This window comes from Heteronotia binoei, chromosome 4, assembly GCF_032191835.1.
Source record: "Heteronotia binoei isolate CCM8104 ecotype False Entrance Well chromosome 4, APGP_CSIRO_Hbin_v1, whole genome shotgun sequence".
In the NCBI taxonomy this organism is placed as follows: Eukaryota; Metazoa; Chordata; class Lepidosauria; order Squamata; family Gekkonidae; genus Heteronotia; species Heteronotia binoei.
Window position 1 is genome coordinate 164,504,909 of NC_083226.1, and position 21,305 is coordinate 164,526,213.

Consider the following 21,305-nt stretch of genomic DNA (forward strand, 5'->3'; position numbering starts at 1 on the left):
GGGCGTGCAAACTTGACTTGCACCTCCCTAGGAAGTTTGTATTTCCTTGTGTAAGTTGAAGACACTCTTTTGGCCCAGAGGATGTCTTTTGGGCCATCCTCCAGTAATTCTTCATCATCAACTCTTAGGATATCCATAATTTTATAGATTAAGTCCTCCTCCTTCTCTTCAGGCAGATTTTGGAAACGCAGGATCGTTGCCGCCTTTTCCATTTCTAATCGCATCACGCGGTCCTCCAGCTCCATAATTTCTGTTTGATGTTCCCTGACTAACGTGCCGGTCTGTCTATCACGCTCCTCCATTCTGTCGACTTTGGCTGTTAGTCCATGAACTTGCTGAGTATTGGCCAATAGTTGTTTTTGAAATTCTGCCAATTGTTCATTAGTTTTTTTAACCTGATACATCAAATCAGTTTTCAGCCCCTCTAGGGCTTCTTGATTCTGCTTGAAACCCGCAGAAACCATATTTTGTAGTTTTTCCAAGGCATCTTGCTGAACCGGTGCTGAGCCTGCTGACCCTGTTGGGCCTGCTCTTACTCCTCCAGCCGGGGGGGTACCTTGCAGAAATTTTTTAATCTTTGTTTCTGTCATGGTGGTTGAGCCTCCCAAGAATCTACTCAGAATACTAAGTCTACAAAATTACTACTAAACAGTGCTAAATCCAATCACCATTCAATAACCATCAATTCACCAATAATTCTTAAATTCTTAAGTTCTTAAATTCAATTGGCAGCTTAAAGTTTCCAGGTGCCTTGAAAAAGACAGTGGGGAAGTTCAATAGAGAACACAAAGCAAGAAAGAATACCCAACCAGAGATAAAACAGATGAATCCAACAATTTAAAAAGTATTAAGTTCAGTTAAATTGTTCTACTACTCTTCAAACATTTAAACCATTCACTTAGGCCAGAAGATTAAACACAAAGCTCCCCAAGTTGCCCCCCAAAATCACTGTCTTATCTTAACGGTTCTTTCTTCCTTCTTCTGCCTTCTCTCTTCCCTTCTTTCTTCTCTCTTCACTGCTCTATTTATGCCCTTGTTTGATAGATTAGCACTGTTCTCAGCCCTAGCCAATTGATACTTCAAAGTTCTGATAAAAAATAGTTCAATAAGAGCAGCCTTGATAAGTTGGTACTTCAGGGCTCCAAAGGTAGTTCATAAAAGCAGGAGTACAGTTCATAAAAGCAAGAGTACAGTTCAGAAGAGGCAAACAAAGTTCCCAAAGTAACTTGGAGAGAGTAAACTGTAATCCAATAGGCACCCAAGATCTTCAATAGAGTGTAGCCACAGCTATAGCTGCTAAAAGCTACAGCTCTACCCTTTTAAACAGCTTGCAGTTAACTCAGAAACCCATAAACGCAGATCAGACGGAAGAGGGAAAGTTCCAAGGTGGCTAAGCAAAAGGCATTTTATAATCCAAAAAGCACCCAAAATCTTCAATAGAGCGTAGCCACAGCCATAGCTGCTAAAAACTACCACTCTACCCTTTCAGCCAGCCTGCAGTTGGCTCTAGAGCGCAGAAACACAGGGAACAAAGCTGATCCTTGCCACAAATAATAATAAAATCTGTCTGGAAAGAAGCCGATCTTCAGTAACAATTGCTTAGAGAGGGGAAGGGGAACCAAGAACGGAGGAGTCCAAAAAGAGTCAGAGTCAAGGTGGGGAAAGTTTCACACAAAATACCGTTCAGATTCCGGCCGGTTCCTGCACTTTCTAAACTTCCGCCTCAGTCCCTCTTCGGCTCGAATCGGCCATTGCACCTCGCCCTCCGTCTCTCCCCCGATCGCCCCCACCAAATCCAGCAGGAAAAAGGAAAATAACCCAACAAACTCAGTTCGTCTCACCCCCAGTTTGCTTCTTCCCCCTCCAAAAAAGAACGTTTTAGAGCCGCTCGTTCACCACGCCGCTCAGCCGATCCACCAAAAGTTAAGAAAAACAACTACGTGCCTCGCTCTCGCCCGAGCACCCGCACTCCGCCATTTGCCGCCGCACACTCACCAACTCCACCTCACTCCCACTACTTCAAACAAAACCGCTCACCGGCGGGCTTCTTTTAAGTTCTTCTTCCGCGGCTTGCAAGGGAACCTGACGCTACGAGGAATGAAGATCCAGATATAGGAAAGCACCTTTCTAGGTAAGCTGAAAGGAGTTTACGCTTCCTCTCCTCTCCCCTTTCCGGCGGCACAGCTGGGCACATCAGTGTTGGTTGGGAAACGGTCAAAGGGGAAGCCAGTCCTGGGGGAGAAACCTTCGTCTCTCCCTCACATCCAGCAGCTCCCCGGACTTCGGAGCGTCTCAGACAGCTCCGTAAGGGGTGTCCACAAATAGTGGGCCCCCTCAATCTCCCACCAAACAGAACACCCTCCCCGCGCACTGAGAAGGAGTCCGCTTCACTCCGCCATTGCCGGAAGTACTCTAGAAAGAGAGTTCCATCAATATGCTGTGGCTAATGACCACTGATGGACTTCTGCTCCATATATTTATCCAATCCCCTCTTCTATGGTAGAGTGATTATTTTAATCCCGTGATTTTGAATATTTCTGCAAACCTGGAGCTTTCTTCAGGTATGTAGAAAGACCTGTCTTGAATGTTCATGTCTCCATTCTCTGGATTTAAGAATCTGCAGAACTGAACTTGTTGCAGATTAGCAACACTGATTATGAGAATTGCCCTCAAAGGCTTTTCCTGTCACATTTATTTCTTCTACTGCGTACTCAGGAGTCGTTTTGTAGAAAAATAGGTGGTGGAGCTCATTAGCATAACTCATTAGCATATGCCACCCCTGACCAGCCAATTGCAGCCCAACACAAGAAAGGAGAACCCGGGGCGAGCGAGGCCTCTTGGGCTGGCTAGAGATCCAGCTAGCCCAAGCAGGCCTCGCTCATCTGGGGCTCTCCTTGGATCCCCCCCAGTCAAAAGGCCAGCAAGCCACCCACCACCCAAAATCACTTCTCCAGGGGTTAATGAGTGCTGCTGGGGTGTGGCAAAGCCCCTGGTGGCTGGCTGGCTGCCCACTCTCCTAATCCAGGGATTGTTCTGCAGCTGCACCTACTACTCAATGGACAAGGTAGGTGGAGAGGGGGAGGGGGAAGCCTCAGAAAGGTTCAGAGGCTGTGCTCCTGTGAGCTCCTGCTGAATTCAAGGCCTTTGGGTCCTACTTCCCTTTTCTTTTGCGTGTCACTTGCTAGCTGGCCCAAGGGCACCTACAGAGATATTCAGCAGGGGGTTGCTGGACTTCATTGTGGGTTGTGCATATCTGCAGATCTAGGCAGTCATCTTTGCCTCTAGTGCCACATTGATCATTTTTGCTCCAGGAGAACTAAAACTTCTGAAAGCACTTTTCGAGGAGAACTTTCCAGACACCTGCATAAATAGCAGCCACCCTTCTTCCTTCACTTGATCACGATCTGGAAGTCAAAGTTGACTGCTCGGGCCACAAGCCTCCTCTTCAATGTCGGATTTCAATCTCCATAAATTAAAGCCCAAAATTAATGTTCCACCTATTGTTGGTTGTTGTTTTTGTTTGCTATAATTATACGCAGGAGGTGCTTTTGTCCTTTCAGGGTCTGCTCCGTATTACAAAAGGTATCTCGATTAGATGGATTGGTGCAAGTGGCACTTGAACGTGTATTACAGAAATGTCAACTGGAGGCATAATACAGCGGAGCACCAAGGAAGGCCATTGTGTCACAAGTGAATGCTTTACAAAGATAATGATTCCCCCGTGCTTATGACAAAATCTATGCACATTGAACCAGTGGTCTCAAGTCAAGATGGCTGAAGTTTTGTTTGTATCACAATTTTCGACCATCTTACAATTAAGGCTCCCTGCACACTGGAACTGGTGTCTGCATACCCAGATACCCAATAAGTACACAGGCACAGCAGCTTCAAGTGCGGATTGGATATGCATATGGAATAGAGGTCCATCAGTGGCTATTAACCACAGCTTATCATTGGAACTCTCTGTCTGGGGCAAGTGATGCTCTGTATTCTTGGTGATTGGGAGAGGCACAGTGGGAGGGCTTCTTGACCTGGCCCCATGGATGGAACTCCTGATGGCACGTGGGGTTTTTTGGCCACTGTGTGAAACAGAGTGTTGGACTGGATGGGCCACTGACCTGATCCAACATGGCTCTGCTTATGTTCTTAGGTGAGACAACCGTTAGGGTTTAGGGCTTCCAGCAGGGATCACCAGGGCCAGCTCTAGACTGCTGATACCCTAAGCAAGGCTAATTTACGGCGACTCCCTCCCACACACACTGATAACGTCACTGAGTCACATGGGGGGCCCAATTTGGCGCACCCAAAAGGCCGGAACCATAGGCAATTGCCTAGTTTGCCTAGTGGCAGGGCTTCCTGAGGCTTACTGCTGCTGGCCCCTCTTGTCTACTCACTTGCTAGTGTGGCACTAGCCATGCTCCCTGCTGCCCTCGCTGTCCAGTGCCACTGAGGGAAAAGCTACGGGCAACTGTAAGCATGAGCTGCCAGAGGCTTTATGTGCAACAGTGGGAGAGTGTGCAACAATGGGAGAGCTTCCAGAGTTCTGGCCCTGCTGGTGGACCTCCTAATTGCACCTGGGTTTTGGCCACTGTGTGACACAGAGTGTTGGACTGGATGGGCCATTGGCATGATCCAACGTGGCTTCTCTTATGTTCTTACAGATGGAACACTATGTCTGGGGTAGTGAATGTCCTGACCAGGAAGCTGGAACCAGCACAGCTACAAAGGAACTGGAGAAGGCTAGTGCCGTGGCAGATGGAGGCTGTAAGAACTCTTCCCCAGAGACACTGAGAGAGTCCAGATGCAGCACAAGGACGCAGAGGCAACAGAATCACCATCACAGGTACCTGCCCTGCCTCTTGTGGGCTGGACTTCAAAAAAAAGGACATATTAGTGGATGGACACTAGGGCTGGCAAAGTTTCACGGGACTACAGTGAGGAAGGACTGGGGCAATAGGAGTAGGAAACAGGGCTGTCTAGGTAGAGGGGAAGTTGAGTCTCCAGCCCATGAGGATCAAGGAAATGGAACTCCCAGCAAAGCAGCTGGAGTACTCCTAATCAGAAACTTTCAAATTCATGACAATAGGCTTGCCAACTCTGAGAAAGGAAATATCTGGAGGTTTGGGGTTGAGCCTGGGAACTCAAGGTTCGCAGAGGGGAGGGACTTCAGTGGGGTATAATGCCACACAGGCCATCCTCCAAAGCTGCCTCCCTGCCCCCCAGGGGAGCTTCTGTCTATCATCCAGAGGTCAATTGTAATTCCAGATCTCCAGGTCCCACCTGTAGGTTAGGGCGGGGATTCCCCCACCCAGGAGGTTCCCAACCCGCCGGCCCGTATTGGGCTGGCAGGGGGGACCTCTCCCTACATCACTGGCATGATGATGTCACCCAGAAGTGACATCATCGCACCGACAAAGCTGCGCAGCGGCTGCTTTAGGTGTTTACGGGAAAACTCTGTGCTTTTCCCAGACACTTTAGCCATTTTGGAGGGAAAACTCTGGTAAAGTAGAGTTTTCCCCTCCAAAATGGGTAGAAAACCATAGAGTTTTCCTGGAAACGGCTGGAGTGGCTACGTGTGGTATAGCTGACGTGGTGATGTCACTTCTGGGTGACATCATTGCATCACACGCACACTTTGCATGCGTGCGAATGTCCCCTGCTCCAGGACAAAGAGGACTTGGCAACACTACTGCAGGTTGATAACCCTACCCACACACCAGCTACGTTCTGGGTCTATGCTCTCTTAACTGTCTTTGTGGTGCCTTCTTGTAGAATTGACTGCTGTCCAGACAGAAACAGATTATCTTTGTGCTAAAGTTTAGTCCCCTGGAATGGCCTACTTGGGGCGGGGGGGGGGGGGGGCACTTTCACCTGTTGCATTAAGGATAGTGTGCATGAAAAGTTTAATTTCAAAAAGTATCTTGTGCAGGAAGAACTGTTTGGGGGCAGAGCTGGCTGTGTTTTTAACCTCGGTGTTCTTTTCACTTGGATCGTGGATTTATGATGCTTCATGTCCTCGCATCCCGCAGTGGCATCGTTAGCAGCTGCCTTGAAATACTTCTTTACACAGAGAGTGATTAAAATGTGGAATTCACTGCCAGAGGATGTAGCGGTGGCCACAGGAATAAACAGCTTGAAAAGGGGATGAGATTCACAGAGGACAGGTGTATCGGTGGCTACTAGCTGAGAAGAACCTTCACATCCAGAGATGTTCATCCTCTGAATCCCAGAGCCAGGAGGCAACATCAGGGGAAGGCTTCAGCCTCTGTGTCCTGTGGTTGGCCCTCAGTACAGTAGAGTTTGGATCATGGGGATCCTGGATCCGAGTCCAACAATCTAAACACTATAACTACACTGGCTCACAAACCAATGTCCCAAAAGGTTGCACTTCATTGTCTTGGAAACCCATGCTATAGCTTGTTCTGTTCACCATAATGAAAGTATTAGGCTTTTAAAGGTAAAAGTGCAAGCCCCAGTTGTGTCCGACTCTGGAGTGACATCGCATCATGATGTTTTCATGGCAGAATTTTTAATGGGGTGGTTTGCCATTGCCTTCCCCAGTCATCCGCACTTTCCCCCCAGCAAGCTGAGTACTCATTTTACCGACCTCGAAAGGATGAAGAAGAAGAAGATATTGGATTTATATCCCGCCCTCCACTCCGAAGAGTCTCAGAGCGGCTCACAATCTCCTTTACCTTCCTCCCCCACAACAGACACCCTGTGAGGTAGATGAAGATATTGGATTTATATCCCGCCCTCCACTCCAAAGAGTCTCAGAGCAGCTCACAATCTCCTTTCCCTTCCTCCCCCACAACAGACACCCTGTGAGGTAGATGAAGATATTGGATTTATATCCCGCCCTCCACTCCAAAGAGTCTCAGAGCGGCTCACCATCTCCTTTGCCTTCCTCCCCCACAACAGACACCCTGTGAGGTAGATGAAGATATTGGATTTATATCCCGCCCTCCACTCCAAAGAGTCTCAGAGCGGCTCACAATCTCCTTTATCTTCCTCCCCCACAACAGACACCCTGTGAGGTGGGTGGGGCTGAGAGGGCTCTCACAGCAGCTGCCCTTTCAAGAACAGAGGCTCAGAGCGGCTCACAATCTCCTTTACCTTCCTCCCCCACAACAGACACCCTGGGAGGTGGGTGGGGCTGAGAGGGCTCTCACAGCAGCTGCCCTTTCAAGGACAACCTCTGCCAGAGCTATGGCTGACCCAAGGCCATTCCAGCAGGTGCAAGTGGAGGAGTGGGGAATCAAACCCGGTTCTCCCAGATAAGAGTCCACACACTTAACCACTACACCAAACTGGCTCTCCACTACACCAAACTGGATGGAAGGCTGAGTCAACCTTGAGCTACTGAACGCAGCTTCCCCCGGGATCGAACTCAGGTCGTGAGCAGAGCTTGGACTACAATACTGCAGCTCATCACTCTGCACCGCGGGGCTCCTAATTATGTTTTAAGGCACTACAAAACTTTTTTTTTTTTGCAAGGGAGAGAGTGGCTTTAAAGCAAAGCAAGAAATGACGCATCCACGCAAGTTGCACGGCCGTAAATCCTGCACCGTTTTTACGCGAGACACCAAAAACACAATCGACACAACATGCTGATTCCATTGGCGGGAAAAGCAGCAGGAGAAAAAAAAAAGGAAACGTGCAAAAATAAAGACTCGATTGTTTATGTCTCATGAAGGGGAAAAGCACAGTCAAAGTGTGAACAGTCAAAACAAGCTAGAGAGCTCTCTCTGTGGACGAATATTTCAAGCCTAAAGGAGTCCTCAATTAGCATGCTAGCTGCTCCTCTACGGCATGTTCCGTCACATCTTTTGGTAAGAACTAGGTCTAACCAGCTGCAAAAAAATACTCTGCTCTGTGTGTGTGTGTTATCCTTTTGTGCTAGTTATGGCATTTCAGGCTTCCTGACAAGGGATGAGACCCAATTTTGAAAGCTAACTGGTTCAGTTTGAATATACATCCTTTGATTCTGTTCCTCCCCTCTAGAGAAATAAGCCTGGGAGTCTTCATGCTTGCTCTACCTTTCTTATAGAACAAAGCAGCAGACAAATGCACCTTTAAGGCCAACTAAGTTTTAATCAGAATGTAAGCTTTCGTATGCTCTTAAGCAGACTTCCTCAGACAATTTTGTCTGAGGAAGTCTGCTTAAGAGCATACGAAAGCTTACATTCTGAATAAAACTAAGTTGGCCTTACAGGCGCACTTGTCTACTGCTTAGTTCTATTGCTTCGGACCAATAAGGCTGCCTACTGAAATCTATCTCCTTTCTTATGTCATTCTTCGCAATGAAATTAGCTTATTTTTAATGGTGTTGTGTGTGTGTATTTTTTTTAATGGTGTTCGGTGTGTGTGTGTGCGTATGAGAGAGAGAGAGAGAGAGAGGGAGCGTTGTGGATAAACAGTGGTATAAAAGGGAATCTGATCACCTGAAAATCTCATAAAAGGAACAGAACAATAAATCAACGCTGACTCAATCCAAGCCCGTAGCTACGGGGGAGCCTGTGGGAGCACAGCCCCCCCCCCCGACTTCTGGGTGAGGCCCCCTGACTGGAGGCCCCAACCAGTCCCCGGGGCCTCTGCCATATCTCCAGGGGCTGCCGCTGGCCCCACGAACAATTTGGCTGGCTGGGGGCAGAAGCAGTCTCAGCCTCCCCCTGGAGTTAAAGGGCCAGCAGATCAGCTCTTTTGTGGGCCTTTTTAACTCCAGGGGGGAGATGGGAGTTGCTTTTGCTGCCGCTCCACCGGCTGTTTTAGTGGTGGGGAAGGAAGGGAGGGTTGTGACCAGAGGGACAGGGAGGGAAAAGAAGGGTCTTCTCTTCCTTCCCTGCTGCTCTTGCGGCTGCCCTCCCTTCCTTGCTATTAAAATAGTTGTGCCAGCAGGGCAGAAGCAGCCGCCCACCTCCCTGCCAGTTAAAGGGCCCGATGATCAGCTGTTTCGTGGACCCTTTAACTAGCAGGGGGCTGGGGCTGCTTCTGCCTTCACCCCACACTATTTTAATGGCGGGGAAGGAAGGGAGGGTGGTGGCGAGGGGCGGGCAAAGAAGAGCTTCCCTTCCCTACTCTCTCTGCTGCTTTCCCTGCCACCACCCTCCCTTCCTTTGCAGCCACTTGCCCCATCCCCTCCCACCCAGCCCCAATCGCAGCAACTTCTCCTCACCCCTTCCCCTACCTCCCAGCCTCGATCGCAGTGGCTTCTCCTCACCCCTTCCCCTCCCTCCCAGCCCCAATCCCCACTGCTTCTCCTCACTCCTTCCCCTCCCTCCCAGCCCCAATCGCAGCCACTTTTCCTGCCCCTTCCCCTCCCTCCCAGCCCTGATCCCCACTGCTTCTCCTCACCCCTTTCCCTCCCACCCAGCCCCATCGCAGTGGCTTCTCCTTGCCTCTTCCCCTCCCACCCAGCCCCGATCACAGCCACTTGCTTGCCCCTTCCCCTTCCTCCCAGCCCCAATCCCCACTGCTTCTCCTCACCCCTTCCCCTCCCTCCCAGCCCCAATCGCAGCCACTTTTCCTGCCCCTTCCCCTCCCTCCCAGCCCTGATGCCCACTGCTTCTCGTCGCCCCTTCCCCTCCCACCCAGCCCCATCGTAGCAGCTTCTCCTCGCCTCTTCCCCTCCCACCCAGCCCCAATCACAGCCACTTGCTTGCCCCTTCCCCTCCCTCCCAGCCCTGATCGCCACTGCTTCTCCTTGCCTCTGCTGCCTGCCTCTCCCCCTGCCTGTTCCCACGAGTAGCCCATGCCTGCCGCCTACTCAGAGGGCTACTCATGAATAGGCAGCAGATCCGGTGACTGGGGTGGGGCAGAGTTGTGCTGCCTAGCCAGAAGCGCTGGGGCTGGCCTGCCTGTCACTAGAGGGAAGGTTGTGTGGGGTGCTGGGGGGCATTAGTGCCCCCCGAAAAATGTAAATGCCCCCCCGACCTTCCAAATCCTGGCTATGGCCCTGACACAATCTATTAACACTGACAACATATGGAGTCAGACCAAAATGAAAATGGCCATAACAGATCATCAAAAGACAAAAAAAGGGAAAGACAAACTCAACCCAAAATATATTGACAATGTTAAAAGGGTCAAGCTAATCTATATCAAATATATGTGCATGTGTGGGTTGGGTGAGTAGATGGATGGATGATAGATAGATGAGGCTCTTTCACACATATTATGTGGCTCTTGAAGACCCCACTGCCCTGTTGGCCAGCCTGGAGAAGGCATTTATCTCTTTAAATAACTTCTCTAAGCTGGCAGCTTGGAGAATGCATTTAAAGTTTTATTTATTTGGGATTTATATCCCGCCCTTCCCACAAGTTAAAGTTGCTTTCTTTGCACCTCTATGTGCCCTCATCTATTTGCTTTCTTTCCTCCTTCCTTCTTTCCTGTCTTGCAGCTCAAACATGTAAACTGATTTCGCACTTAGCTTACCCCGCGGTCATGTTCCTCTTCTCTGCGCAGCGTCCGTCGGATTTCCCACTATCTGCGCCGGAGTTACAGGAAGTGTTGCAGCTTTCGCGCAACACATGGAAACCACATGGAAAAACCAGTTTCTGTGTGCTGCGCAAAAGCCGTGACACTTCCTGTAGCTCCGGCGCAGATAGTGGGAAATCTGCCAGACACTGCACAGAGAAGAGGAACGTGACCGCGGGGTAAGCTGAGTGCGAAATCGGTCCTAATGTTCATTTCTTGCTGCTCTCAACATCTTGCATTTATTCTATGTGGCTTTTACATTAGGCAAGCTTGGCCACCCCTGATCTGGGTCTTCTAAAAGGCAATGCTGGAGATTGAACCTGGAACCTTCTGCATGCAAAGCAGATTCTCTAGTTCTGAGGCACAGCCCTACTGAGGGACATCAAACATGAAGTCCAGAGGTGGAATCCTAGCAGGAGCTCCTTTGCATATTAGGCCACGCACCCCTGATGTAGACAATCCTCCAAGAGCTTACAAGGCTCTTTTCTGTAAGCTCTTGGAGGATTGGCTACATCAGGGGTGTGTGGCCTAATATGCAAAGGAGCTCCTGCTAGAATTCCACCCCTAATGAAGTCTACTGTATCACAGTTCTCTCCACTCGTGAGTACATACTTTTCCAGCTCTGCCTTACCATCTGAAAGCGTCCTGACTGTCAGATCTTCAGAAGATACTCCAGGCCCGTAACGGTTGTATGCCAGAAATCGTATGGTGTATTCAGTGAATTTCTTTAGCCCTTCCAGCTTGTACGATAAACCATTCACTTCTATATTCTAGGCACAAAAGAAAAACAGGACCAGCATTACTGCACAAAGACATTACACGGGCCAGAACATTCAAGCCAATGGTTGAAAAAGCCATTTCTTTTACGAAGACTTGGTTTGTGTTTTATGCATTCAGTCTGACATCCCACAGTTGATAATTCAAGTGTTATTATCCTGCTTGAATAACCCGTTTTTATGGCAACTGTTATCCCAACATATCTCTGACTGCTATTCAGACTCTGTCATGAAAGGCTTAGTTATTTCACTTATATTCTGCTTTTTTCATCTAGAAAATCATGGTGGCTTATGTAGAATTCTCAGGAGGTCTCGCTTTAAAGAAGCTGATTATAGAAGGATTTACCAGAATTGACAACGAATTTAGACAAAGGCAGAGTCATATGTAGGCAGGGTTGCCAGACCTCCTGGTCCACTGCTACCAACTGGCCAGGGAAGGGACTTACCAATAGAAAGAGGAAGGCACAGGCTACATTGCAGGCATAACACAGGAAGTGATGCAATCATACCAGAGACTTCTGGGTGACACTCTGGTCTTTGGACAAAAACTCTATGGCAGAAGCTGGTTTTGCCATAGATATTTTGCCCAAAAACCAGAGTGCCACTCAGAAATCACTGGTGTAATGATGTCACTTCCTGTGTGATATCAACAATGTAGCCTGAACCTTTTTCTTTTTCCTGGTAAGTTCCTTCCCTATTCCCCACCGGTTGCCAGAAGGGACCTGGCAAAGCTATACGTAGAATGGGGCTAGTGGGTACCCCATCTAGGCATTTTTGTTTGGCTTTGTTTTGCAGAGAAAACTGGACGTAGTCATTTGCCACATAACGATTCCCATTAAAAGAATGTGACCATGTTTTTAGAACAGGAAAAATTCTGGTTAGGGAAAAAAGAGTGCTGAGGCTGTTGTCTCCCAAATTATTACACTAGACAGAGTTAATTATAGTCACCCAATCCCCCCCACCCCACATTTTCAACTAAGGTTGCCAACGCTGGGTTGAAAACTACCTGCAGATTTTTGGGGGGTGGAGCTTGAGTAGGGTGGAGTTTGGAGAAGGGAGGGTGGACCATAGAATCCACCTGCCAAAGCTGCTATGTTCTCCAGGAGAACTGAGCTCTGTCATTTTAAATATATATATTTATATTTATATTTATTTACATCATTTTAGTTTGATTTTCTCACTTGGAGTCAAGGAGGATTACATAGAGTGAGTCAATGCAACTGACAGATGGGACACTTGATAAACAATGTGATGGGATTAGGGTTGTACAACCAATCAGAAATCTAAAAACAGAACTGCAGCAAAACACAAGTCTTAGCATGACACATTAAATGGTAGAAAAATTACACAGTAGGGTTCTACTTTCAGCAAGCTAAACACAGTAGTATAGACTGCAGTCCCTAATAATTTATCTAAGGAAGTTAACATACTCCAGTTTCTCTTATATAAACCTTTCAGATCTACGTAACTTTGTGAATCATTTAGTACAGTGCAACTTTATTGCCTGTGTAGAAAAGCTCTCTTGAATTATTCAGCTTTGTATCTGTAGATCAGTTGCAATACCAGGAGATCTCCAAGCTCCACCTGGAGGTTGGCAAACCTGTTTATATAATAATCTGAGAGGCCAACAAGATTTTCATGGTGTGAGCTTACAGCCATCAAAGCTCCCTTTGTCTCTTGCTTTTAGTAGGTAGACATTTTGAAACTAATATACGCACACAGTTATATAGTTATACAGAACTTTTTTGTAGCAGGAATTCCTTTGCATATTAGGCCACACCTCCCTGATGTAGCCAATCCTCCAGGAGCTTACAGGGCTCTTCTTACAGGGCCTACTGTAAGCTCCAGGAGGATTGGTTACCTCAAGGGTGTGTGGTCCAATATGCAAAGGAGTTCCTGCTACAAAAAAAGCACTAGAACTTATACATATTCATACTCAAGACTAACAGTCGGATGCTAAAGTGTCCAGAGGTCCTTGTGCCATGAGACTGCATTACTGAATATCCTGTTGAAAAGTCATGATTATTCCTATCTTCTCTTTAAAGTCCCCCTTTAAAATGTGATGAGGAAAGGTGGCCATAATCCTGGATCAAAGTCCTCAAGTAAATTTTGTGGGTTTATTTATTTATTTTTAAAAAGTTGACTTTTTAAAATATTGCTTAAATAGATACACATCCACAAATTCATAGCCAATGTTTTGCGAAGTAATTCCAGGCATGATGCCTTTTATGCAGGCTCACTTTCCAAAACTATGTGAATGTGATGGAGGAAAGGATCATCCCAAACAACAGAACATGGAGTGAGGGGGCTTATTTTTTTTTCCCTAATGGATACCTCTCTTTGTGGGCCCTGTGCTTTACTTTGGACTGCTGTTCCGCCATGGGCAAGAGTCCTCAACTTTTTTAATGCCATGGACACTTTTGGAATTCTGACACAGCACAGGTGAGTGAAGACATGAAATGGCTGACCCAGGACATGAAGCCAGGCATAAAATGGCTGCCATAGCTGACCTTCAGTCACAAAGTGAAGATCCTTGTGCCAGAGGATCATTTTTAAAAAAAATCTGCATAGCCAATCAAATCTCCAATGGCCAATCAGAAGTCTTGGTGGGCAAAACCCGCACCTGGCCCCACCCACTTTCTCAAAACACTTGGTGGGTGCCAGGAAAGGTGTTGGTGGGTGTCACGGCATCCATGGGCACCACACTGGGGACCTGTGTCCTAAGGCATCCAGCAGATGCACCACTCAGCCAAGCAATAGGGTGGACAGCCCTATAGGAGGGGATGACAAAAAAAAATGGATTGGATGAACTTAACTGGTATATTTTGGCAAGACTTAACCTTCTCTTATTGGCTCACCTGTTCTTTTCCAGTAGCTACTTCAGTACAGTACAATCTATAGCCTTCGACTGGGCCATTTGCATAGACAGGTGGTTCCCATGTGATAAGAATTGAGGTAGGTGAGGTAGATATGGCCCGCAGGTTTTCCACTGGTCCTGGGATTTGCACTGAAACACACAGAATCCAAAATTACCGCATTAAATCAAACAGTGATTGAACACTACAGCTTCTATGCAATACAAGGAAGTATTGAATTGTATAAGCAATACAAGGAAGCGCACTGAATTGTTGTACTTAGCATTTTTGACACGGTTATCTCCAAACTTCAACCTCTAGGTGGAGGCTGAAGATTTCCTGGGATCACAACTGAACTCCAGTCAATGGATCTCTTTCCCTCTGGAGAAAATAGCTGCTTTGGAAGGTGGACTCTATGGCATTATATTCAGCTGAGGGTTTATTATTACAATGGCACACATACAGTGTGTGTGTGTGGGGGGGACTATTACTTTGATCTAACTTCCAAGAATAAGGCAAGACACAATCCATTAACTCCCCCCCCCCCCCAAAAAAAAATCTCTCTTAAGGAGAATCAACCGAGAGTTCCTAAAAGAAGTCACTGATATTAGAAGGCATGCAGAAACCTTCCTGACACAATTTGCAGGGAGGGGGGGAGAAGAAGGCCAACAATGGAGTGCTGAGTAGGGATGGGTACAAGCCAAGGAAATGTGGTTTGGTTCATGGTTCATGACATGCCTTATTCATAAACCATGGGCCATCACAAATTTGAGCTGCCTCATGAACTGGTTCCATTTGTGAGGTGGTAGAACATCTACCCCAGAACACTGGAAAGACCAGGCTCACAGGGATTCTCAAGGGGCTCTCCTCTACCTGCCCTCCAAGTTCAGTGAGAATTGGATTTATGGGTCCTGAGTTATGCCCAACCACCTGTAAATTGGAGCTCTTCCACCAAGCTTTTAATCTACCTGGTAGCCTCTGAAACCTTCCCCCAGCACTTTACTATCCATGTGCTTGAGCTGGGTCAAGGGTCTGAATCACAACCTAAAGTGGTGTCAATTAACTGAAGCTGAACTAAATTGTACCAACTGCTGAATTATGGCCTCAGGCTGTACCATTGTTGGCGTTATGGTCCTCTTATTTTAATCTGTATGTATTATATTTATGAGATTTTAAATTTGTTGTGTTTACTTTGATATGTTTTACTTATTGTTAGTGTAATGTTGTAAGCCGCCCTGAGCCCACTTTGTGGGATATGGTGGGGTATAAATCACAAATAAAATTTTTAAAAAATTAAATTTCTCTAGAAAAGCAATTTCCTGGACGCAACTTCTTTCTTTGAAGGAGAGGCATAACTCAGGACCCATACATCCAATCCTCAGCAAACTTGGAGGGCAGGTAGAGGAGAGCCAACTGGAAATCCCCTGTGATTTTTGGTGTCTCTAGCATGCACAGGGTCTGTTCTATACACTCCTGAACCTGCACCTGTCGAAACCGTCATTTGGAAAGCCACAATTCAGGAATGTATAGTACGAACCCTGTGCAAGCTAGAGACATCAAAGTTGAAGGGGACAGTCCCTAGATACTCCTCTACACACCCTCCAATTTGTCGCTTTGAAGTTTTGTAAATATTTTGATTGAGCGAAGACTGCCTGGGAATCTTTCTGCACATGAACCAGCATGAACCTCTATGAACAGCTGGAAAGTTTGTGGAAAGTTCGTGCTGGTCACCCTGGCATAGACTTCACTTTGCAAAGCATGAACTGGCCAAGATTCATCACAGCCTTTAGTTCATCACCCAACTCCTGCCCATCCCTAATGCTAAGAGCATAACAGCCTTGTTGGTTGAGCATGGTGGCCAATTTAGTAAAGTATTCTGTTCCCCAGATCAGCTAACCATTTGTCCAGGAGGACCAATAAACAGAGCACGGAAATGGTCTTCCTCTGATTATGCCTCCAGACGCTGGTGTCCAGAGGCTTTCTACCTATAGATATGGAGGTTCCCTTTAGTCACAATGATTAGCAACCATTCATGAACCTATCCTCTGTTTAACCTGATTAACCCAACGAGCGGACATCTAGCCATCTTGTGTATATTATGATTACAGCATTTTAGCACCTATTTTATATATTTTACCTATTTTAAATAACTTATTTGTAATTGATATATTTAAATTGTTCATGTTGTTTTATGTGAATCATGGGACTCCCATGTCTGTTAGCCGCCCTGAGCCCGCCTGGCGGGGAGGGCGGGATATAAAAATAAATTATTATTATTATTATTATTATTATTATTATTATTATTATTATTATTATTATTATTATTATTGTTGTTGTTGTTGTTGTTGTTGTTGTTGTTGTTGTTGTTGTTATTATTATCTGCTTAACCCTGCTTTAAAACCATCTATGCTTTGTGGCCATCACTGTGTCCATTGTCAGTGAACTCCACAATTTAATTATTCATTATTTGCTCAGCTTGTCTCTGACCTGCCATCCTCCTTCTTACCTCAGTGCTTTTCTCCATGCTGTCTAAGTATATATCTGGACAAACTACATCTGCTACCTTTAGGTTTGCCAGGCCAAGCTACATCACTTCTGGGTAACACGTGTAAGCACCAAAGGGTAGCTCTAGGGATCACTGGAACTCTGGTAAATTCACATAGAGTTTCCAGTAATCCCTAGGACTACTCAGAAGTGATGCAGTGATGTTAGCATTGTTGCAAATGTCACATTCACTCCCATGTCCCTGCCCCAGCTCACCTGCTGGTTGCCAGTGCCAACATCACTGTGTCATTTTTGGGTAACATGCTTAAGTAACAAAAGGTAGCCCTAGGGATTTCTGTAAATTTTCTAGTGATTCCTAGAGTTACCCAGAAGTAAGGTGGTGATGTTGGTGACATTGCTGCTTTTTATTTTATTTTTCTTCACAATGAGGCTTGCCGGTGAGAGAACCCTTTCTATAAAAAGAGGTCTGGAAAGCTTTTATACCCTTCACTTTTCAAATAGTCTAGTGATGTTCATACGAACATAAGAGAAGCCATGTTGGATCAGGCCAATGGCCCATCCAGTCCAACACTCTGTGTCACACAGTGGCCAAAAAACCCAGGTGCCATCAGAAGGTCCACCAGTTCGGCCAGGACACTAGAAGTCCTCCCATTGTTGCCCCCTCCCCACAAGCACCAAGAATACAGAGAATCACTGCCCCAGACAGAGAGTTCCAATGATAAGCTGTGGCTAATAGCCACTGATTCCTAGCTACTTCCAAGCTTCTACATCTTTCCTCTGTATCTGGACTGGCTTTCAGATGATTAGGGACATTGTAATGTTATTTTACCTTGGTCAAATGTTATTGTCTTTTGAGTCCTCTACTTTATGATTATATCCCACCACCACAAGCCTTTGGGGAAAGGGAGGCTATAAATTCAGACCGTTATGTAAATAAATGGGAGGAATGAGCACCAGAAGGCCCCTAAGAGGATTCTGAGTACCTCAGTGCACATTATAGCAAAAAAAGAGAGACAGCGATAGCCAGGATTGCATTACTAATTCCCGCCTCCTGTACAGCCTCTAAATGCAAAAGTAGAAATCGATGAGCAGCTGACAGCCTCGTGTCATAAAAAAACAATATAAATGGACTTTAAAAGGCATTTAATATTAATACTCAGTTGTGAGATCAATACAGTTAGAAAGTTCCCCCTTCCCTCCAATTCCCCTAGCTTTCTGTTTCATCACGAAACCATCCGTTGAAGTAATATGTGTTACTCCTCGGCACACCAAAAGTCTTCAATAATTCCCAATTCCCAGTGTTAAATGAGAGCTTGGTGAAAATTAGCATTTGTGGTTGGCTTCTCCCTCTCCCTTTAAAGTTCCTTTGAATTTAAGGACCTGTGGCGGACCTTTGCAAGTAGCCCATTAGACTGCGCTCTGCCCTCAGCCAAAGTCAAGGGCTACCTGCAGAGAAAGAGTCACATGCAACTCCACCTGTCTTTAAGGATGCCATCCTTATCAACAGAAGTATAGTGTCCAGATCACATGAAGTGATGGTATCACTTTGCTCTGCTCTGGTAAAACCTCACCTGGAGTATGGTGTTCAGTTTTGGACACCACATTTTAAGAAAGATATAGATAAAACTGGAATGGGTCCAGAGGAGAGCGACGAAGATGGTGAGGGGTCTGGAGACCAAGCCCTATGAAGAAAGGTTCAAGGAGCTGGGCATGTTTAGCCTGTAGAGGAGGCGGATGAGAAGTGATAGGATCACCATCTTCAAGTACTTGAAGGGGTGTCATATAGAGGATGGGGTGGAATTGTTTTCCATGGTAGGTAGGACCAGAACCAATGGGTTGAAATTAAATCAGAAGAGTTTCCAGTTCAACATTAGGGAGAACTTCCTGACCATTAGAGCGGTTCCTCAGTGGAACAGACTTCCTCAGAAGGTGGTGGGCTCTCCTTCTTTGGAGGTTTTTAAACAGAGGCTAGACAGCCATCTGACAGCAATGAGGATCCTGTGAATTTAGGGGGAGGCATTTGTGAGTTTCCTGCATTGTGCAGGGGATTGGACTAGATGACCCTGGAGGTCACTTCCAACTCTAGGATTCTATGATCCATCGGGTGGTAGCTACTGATCTTCTGTAATTACAAATGGTCTCCAAATGACAGTGTTCACTTCCCCTGGAGAAAATGGCTGCTTTGGAAGTTGGTCTCTATGGCATTGTACCTTGCTGAAGCCCCTCCCCTCCCCAGGCTCCACCCCCAAATCTCCGGTAGTTTTCCAACCCAGAACCAGTAACACTTTCTGCCCTTCTAACAATAACAGCCAAACAGCAATCTGCATCGTAGAGCTTCACTTCCCCCTAGCCAGTCAAACAGACCTTGCGAATCTCTGAAGCGTTTCAATTTGCAAAGGATACCTTGTGGGAAGAGAAGCTCATTCAGTGACACCTACCGAGGGAATCATTAGAAATTTGGAAGCTGAGCAGGGTTTTAAGTTCCCTGACATCAGCAAAAATCCCAATTGCTAAAAACTGGAGGCAACCCAAATCCGGACCCATAAAAGACCGTCTCTTGTGCATGGTAAGTGGCAGGTATTGTCAAAGGAGGAAACTTCATTAGCATTTGAGGAGGCAATTTTGCCTGAATCATGAGAGCAATGGAGGTCACCGTTCTTGTTTTGTTTCTTTTTGATGCATTGCAGGGGAGATGACAGGGGATGTTTTGAAATGCCCTTGGGTTTCTGGGAGACTTTCATACGAAGAATGATTCCCTTCTGAACTTCTCTGCTGAGTCATTCCTTCTTTCAGGTGTTATTAACAGTTTTAGCAGTACTACAGTCCAAGCTCTGCTCTGGGTTCAGGTAGCCGGCTCCAGGTTGACTCAACCTTCCATCCTTCTGAGGTTGGTAAAATGAGTACCCAACTTGCTGGGGGGAAAGGGTAGATGACTGGGGAAGGCAATGGCAAACCATCCCATAAAGTCCACCAAGAAAATGTCATGATGTGATGTCACCCTATGGGTTGGTAATGACTCAGGGCTTGCACAGGGGACTACCTTTACCTTTTTAACAGTGCATAATAAATGTTTAAACAAACTATTGCTGAAAAAACCTACAATTAGTAGGCATTTATCAGAATCGCCACCTTTTTCAGGATGCTAAGGACAGTTGTTCCTTATCAGATTGTTGCTGAAACAAAGTACTATCACCTGATGTTCTCAGAGGTGGTAAATCCATATCTTAGCTGAACCACTGACAGAAACTAGTGAGGTTATAACTCTTGCAAAAAACATTTGAACTCTGAACTTTCCCTGCTTGCAATCAGTGTTCCCTCTAAGCTGACTTAGCATGAGTTAGCTCACAGATTTTTAGCATCCAGCTCACACATTTTTGTCTCAGCTCAGGAAAAACGGCCCCAGAGCACAATAATTTATGCCAGTAGCTCACAATTTTAATACAAGTAGCTCACAAAGTACAATTTCTGCTCAAAAGACTCTGCAGCTTAGTGGGAACATTGCTTGCAATGCCTGTTCCCTCTAGAGTCAGGTGCTGTATATGCCCACAGGGTATGATTTGTTTGCCATTTTCAGTACTTGGTGTTTCAAGGACATGGTTGCCAATCTCCAGATAGTACTTGAAGATCTCCAGCTACCAGGGCTTTTCTTGGTAGAAAAAGCCCAGCAAGAACTCATTTGCGTATTAGGCCACACCCCCTGATGGCACCATGGTCTCACAAAGGGCTTTTTTGTAGAAAAGCCCAGCAGGAACTCATTTGCCTATTAAGCCACACCCCTGATGTTGCAATTGTCTCACATAGGAGGAACACATTTGCATATTAGGCCACACCCACATGACTTTTTATAGCAGGAACTCCTTTGCATATTAGGCAATACCCCTCTTATGTAGCCAATACTCCAAGAGCTTATGGGGCTCTTCTTACAGAGTCTACTGTATGCTCTTGGAGGATTGGCTACATCAGAGGAGTGTGGCCTAATATGCAAAGGAGTTCCTGCTACAAAAAAAGCCCTGCACACCCCCATGCATCAAACCAGCTGGAACTGTGTTCCTGCTCAAAAGAAGCCCTGCCAGCTATTGCATTTGATCTCCAGGTGACACAGATCAGTTCAGCAGGAGAAAATGGCTACTTTGGAGAATGGATTGTGCTGTTATACCCCACTGAGGTCCTCCCCCCCTCCTCAGGCTCCACCCTCCCAAATCTCCAGGTATTTTCCAACCTAGAGCTGGCAGCTCTTTTCATGGGGATTTGTATGTGGGTAGTTGAAAGCATTAGCAGTCCCACCACAGCAGGCTGGTAGTCCCAACTGGCCCGTGCTCAGAATGTGATGCATTGCTAAGGTTAATGGCAATTGCAGTCTTCTTGGCCTTCAAATTCAATTGGAGCCACTGTAAAGAGTATATTTTCCTACCCAGCCCAATAGGATATTGTATTGTAGAAGAGTAATTTCGAGGGGGAATCGGCTTGGCCCATGCCTATCCTCGGCTTCGAGAGCCATTCCTAATGGCTGGTTACCCCCATTGCCCTTCAGAAGAAGAGGGGTTAAGGCTTGGGATAAAAGGAACTTAGCACAGAGGGTATGATTCAGAGTATAGGATGGGATATAAATCCAATATCATCTTCACTCTATATCAGGGGTGGCCAATGGTAGCTCTCCAGATGGCTGGGCCTGATGGGAGCTTTAGGCAAAAAA

General features: G+C 46.4%; 1 protein-coding gene across 1 annotated transcript in view; it reads right to left on the bottom strand.

The window, feature by feature from the left end:
- Positions 1–21,305, bottom strand: part of DCC (DCC netrin 1 receptor) — a gene marked incomplete at its 5' end in the record, with an annotated part of 1,016,990 nt that overhangs the window by 395,175 nt on the left and 600,510 nt on the right. Inside the window, 2 exons of the mRNA XM_060236603.1 lie at positions 11,108–11,246; positions 14,111–14,259. Coding sequence (XP_060092586.1) covers positions 11,108–11,246; positions 14,111–14,259 — 288 coding nt within the window. The remainder of the gene's footprint in view (positions 1–11,107; positions 11,247–14,110; positions 14,260–21,305) is intronic.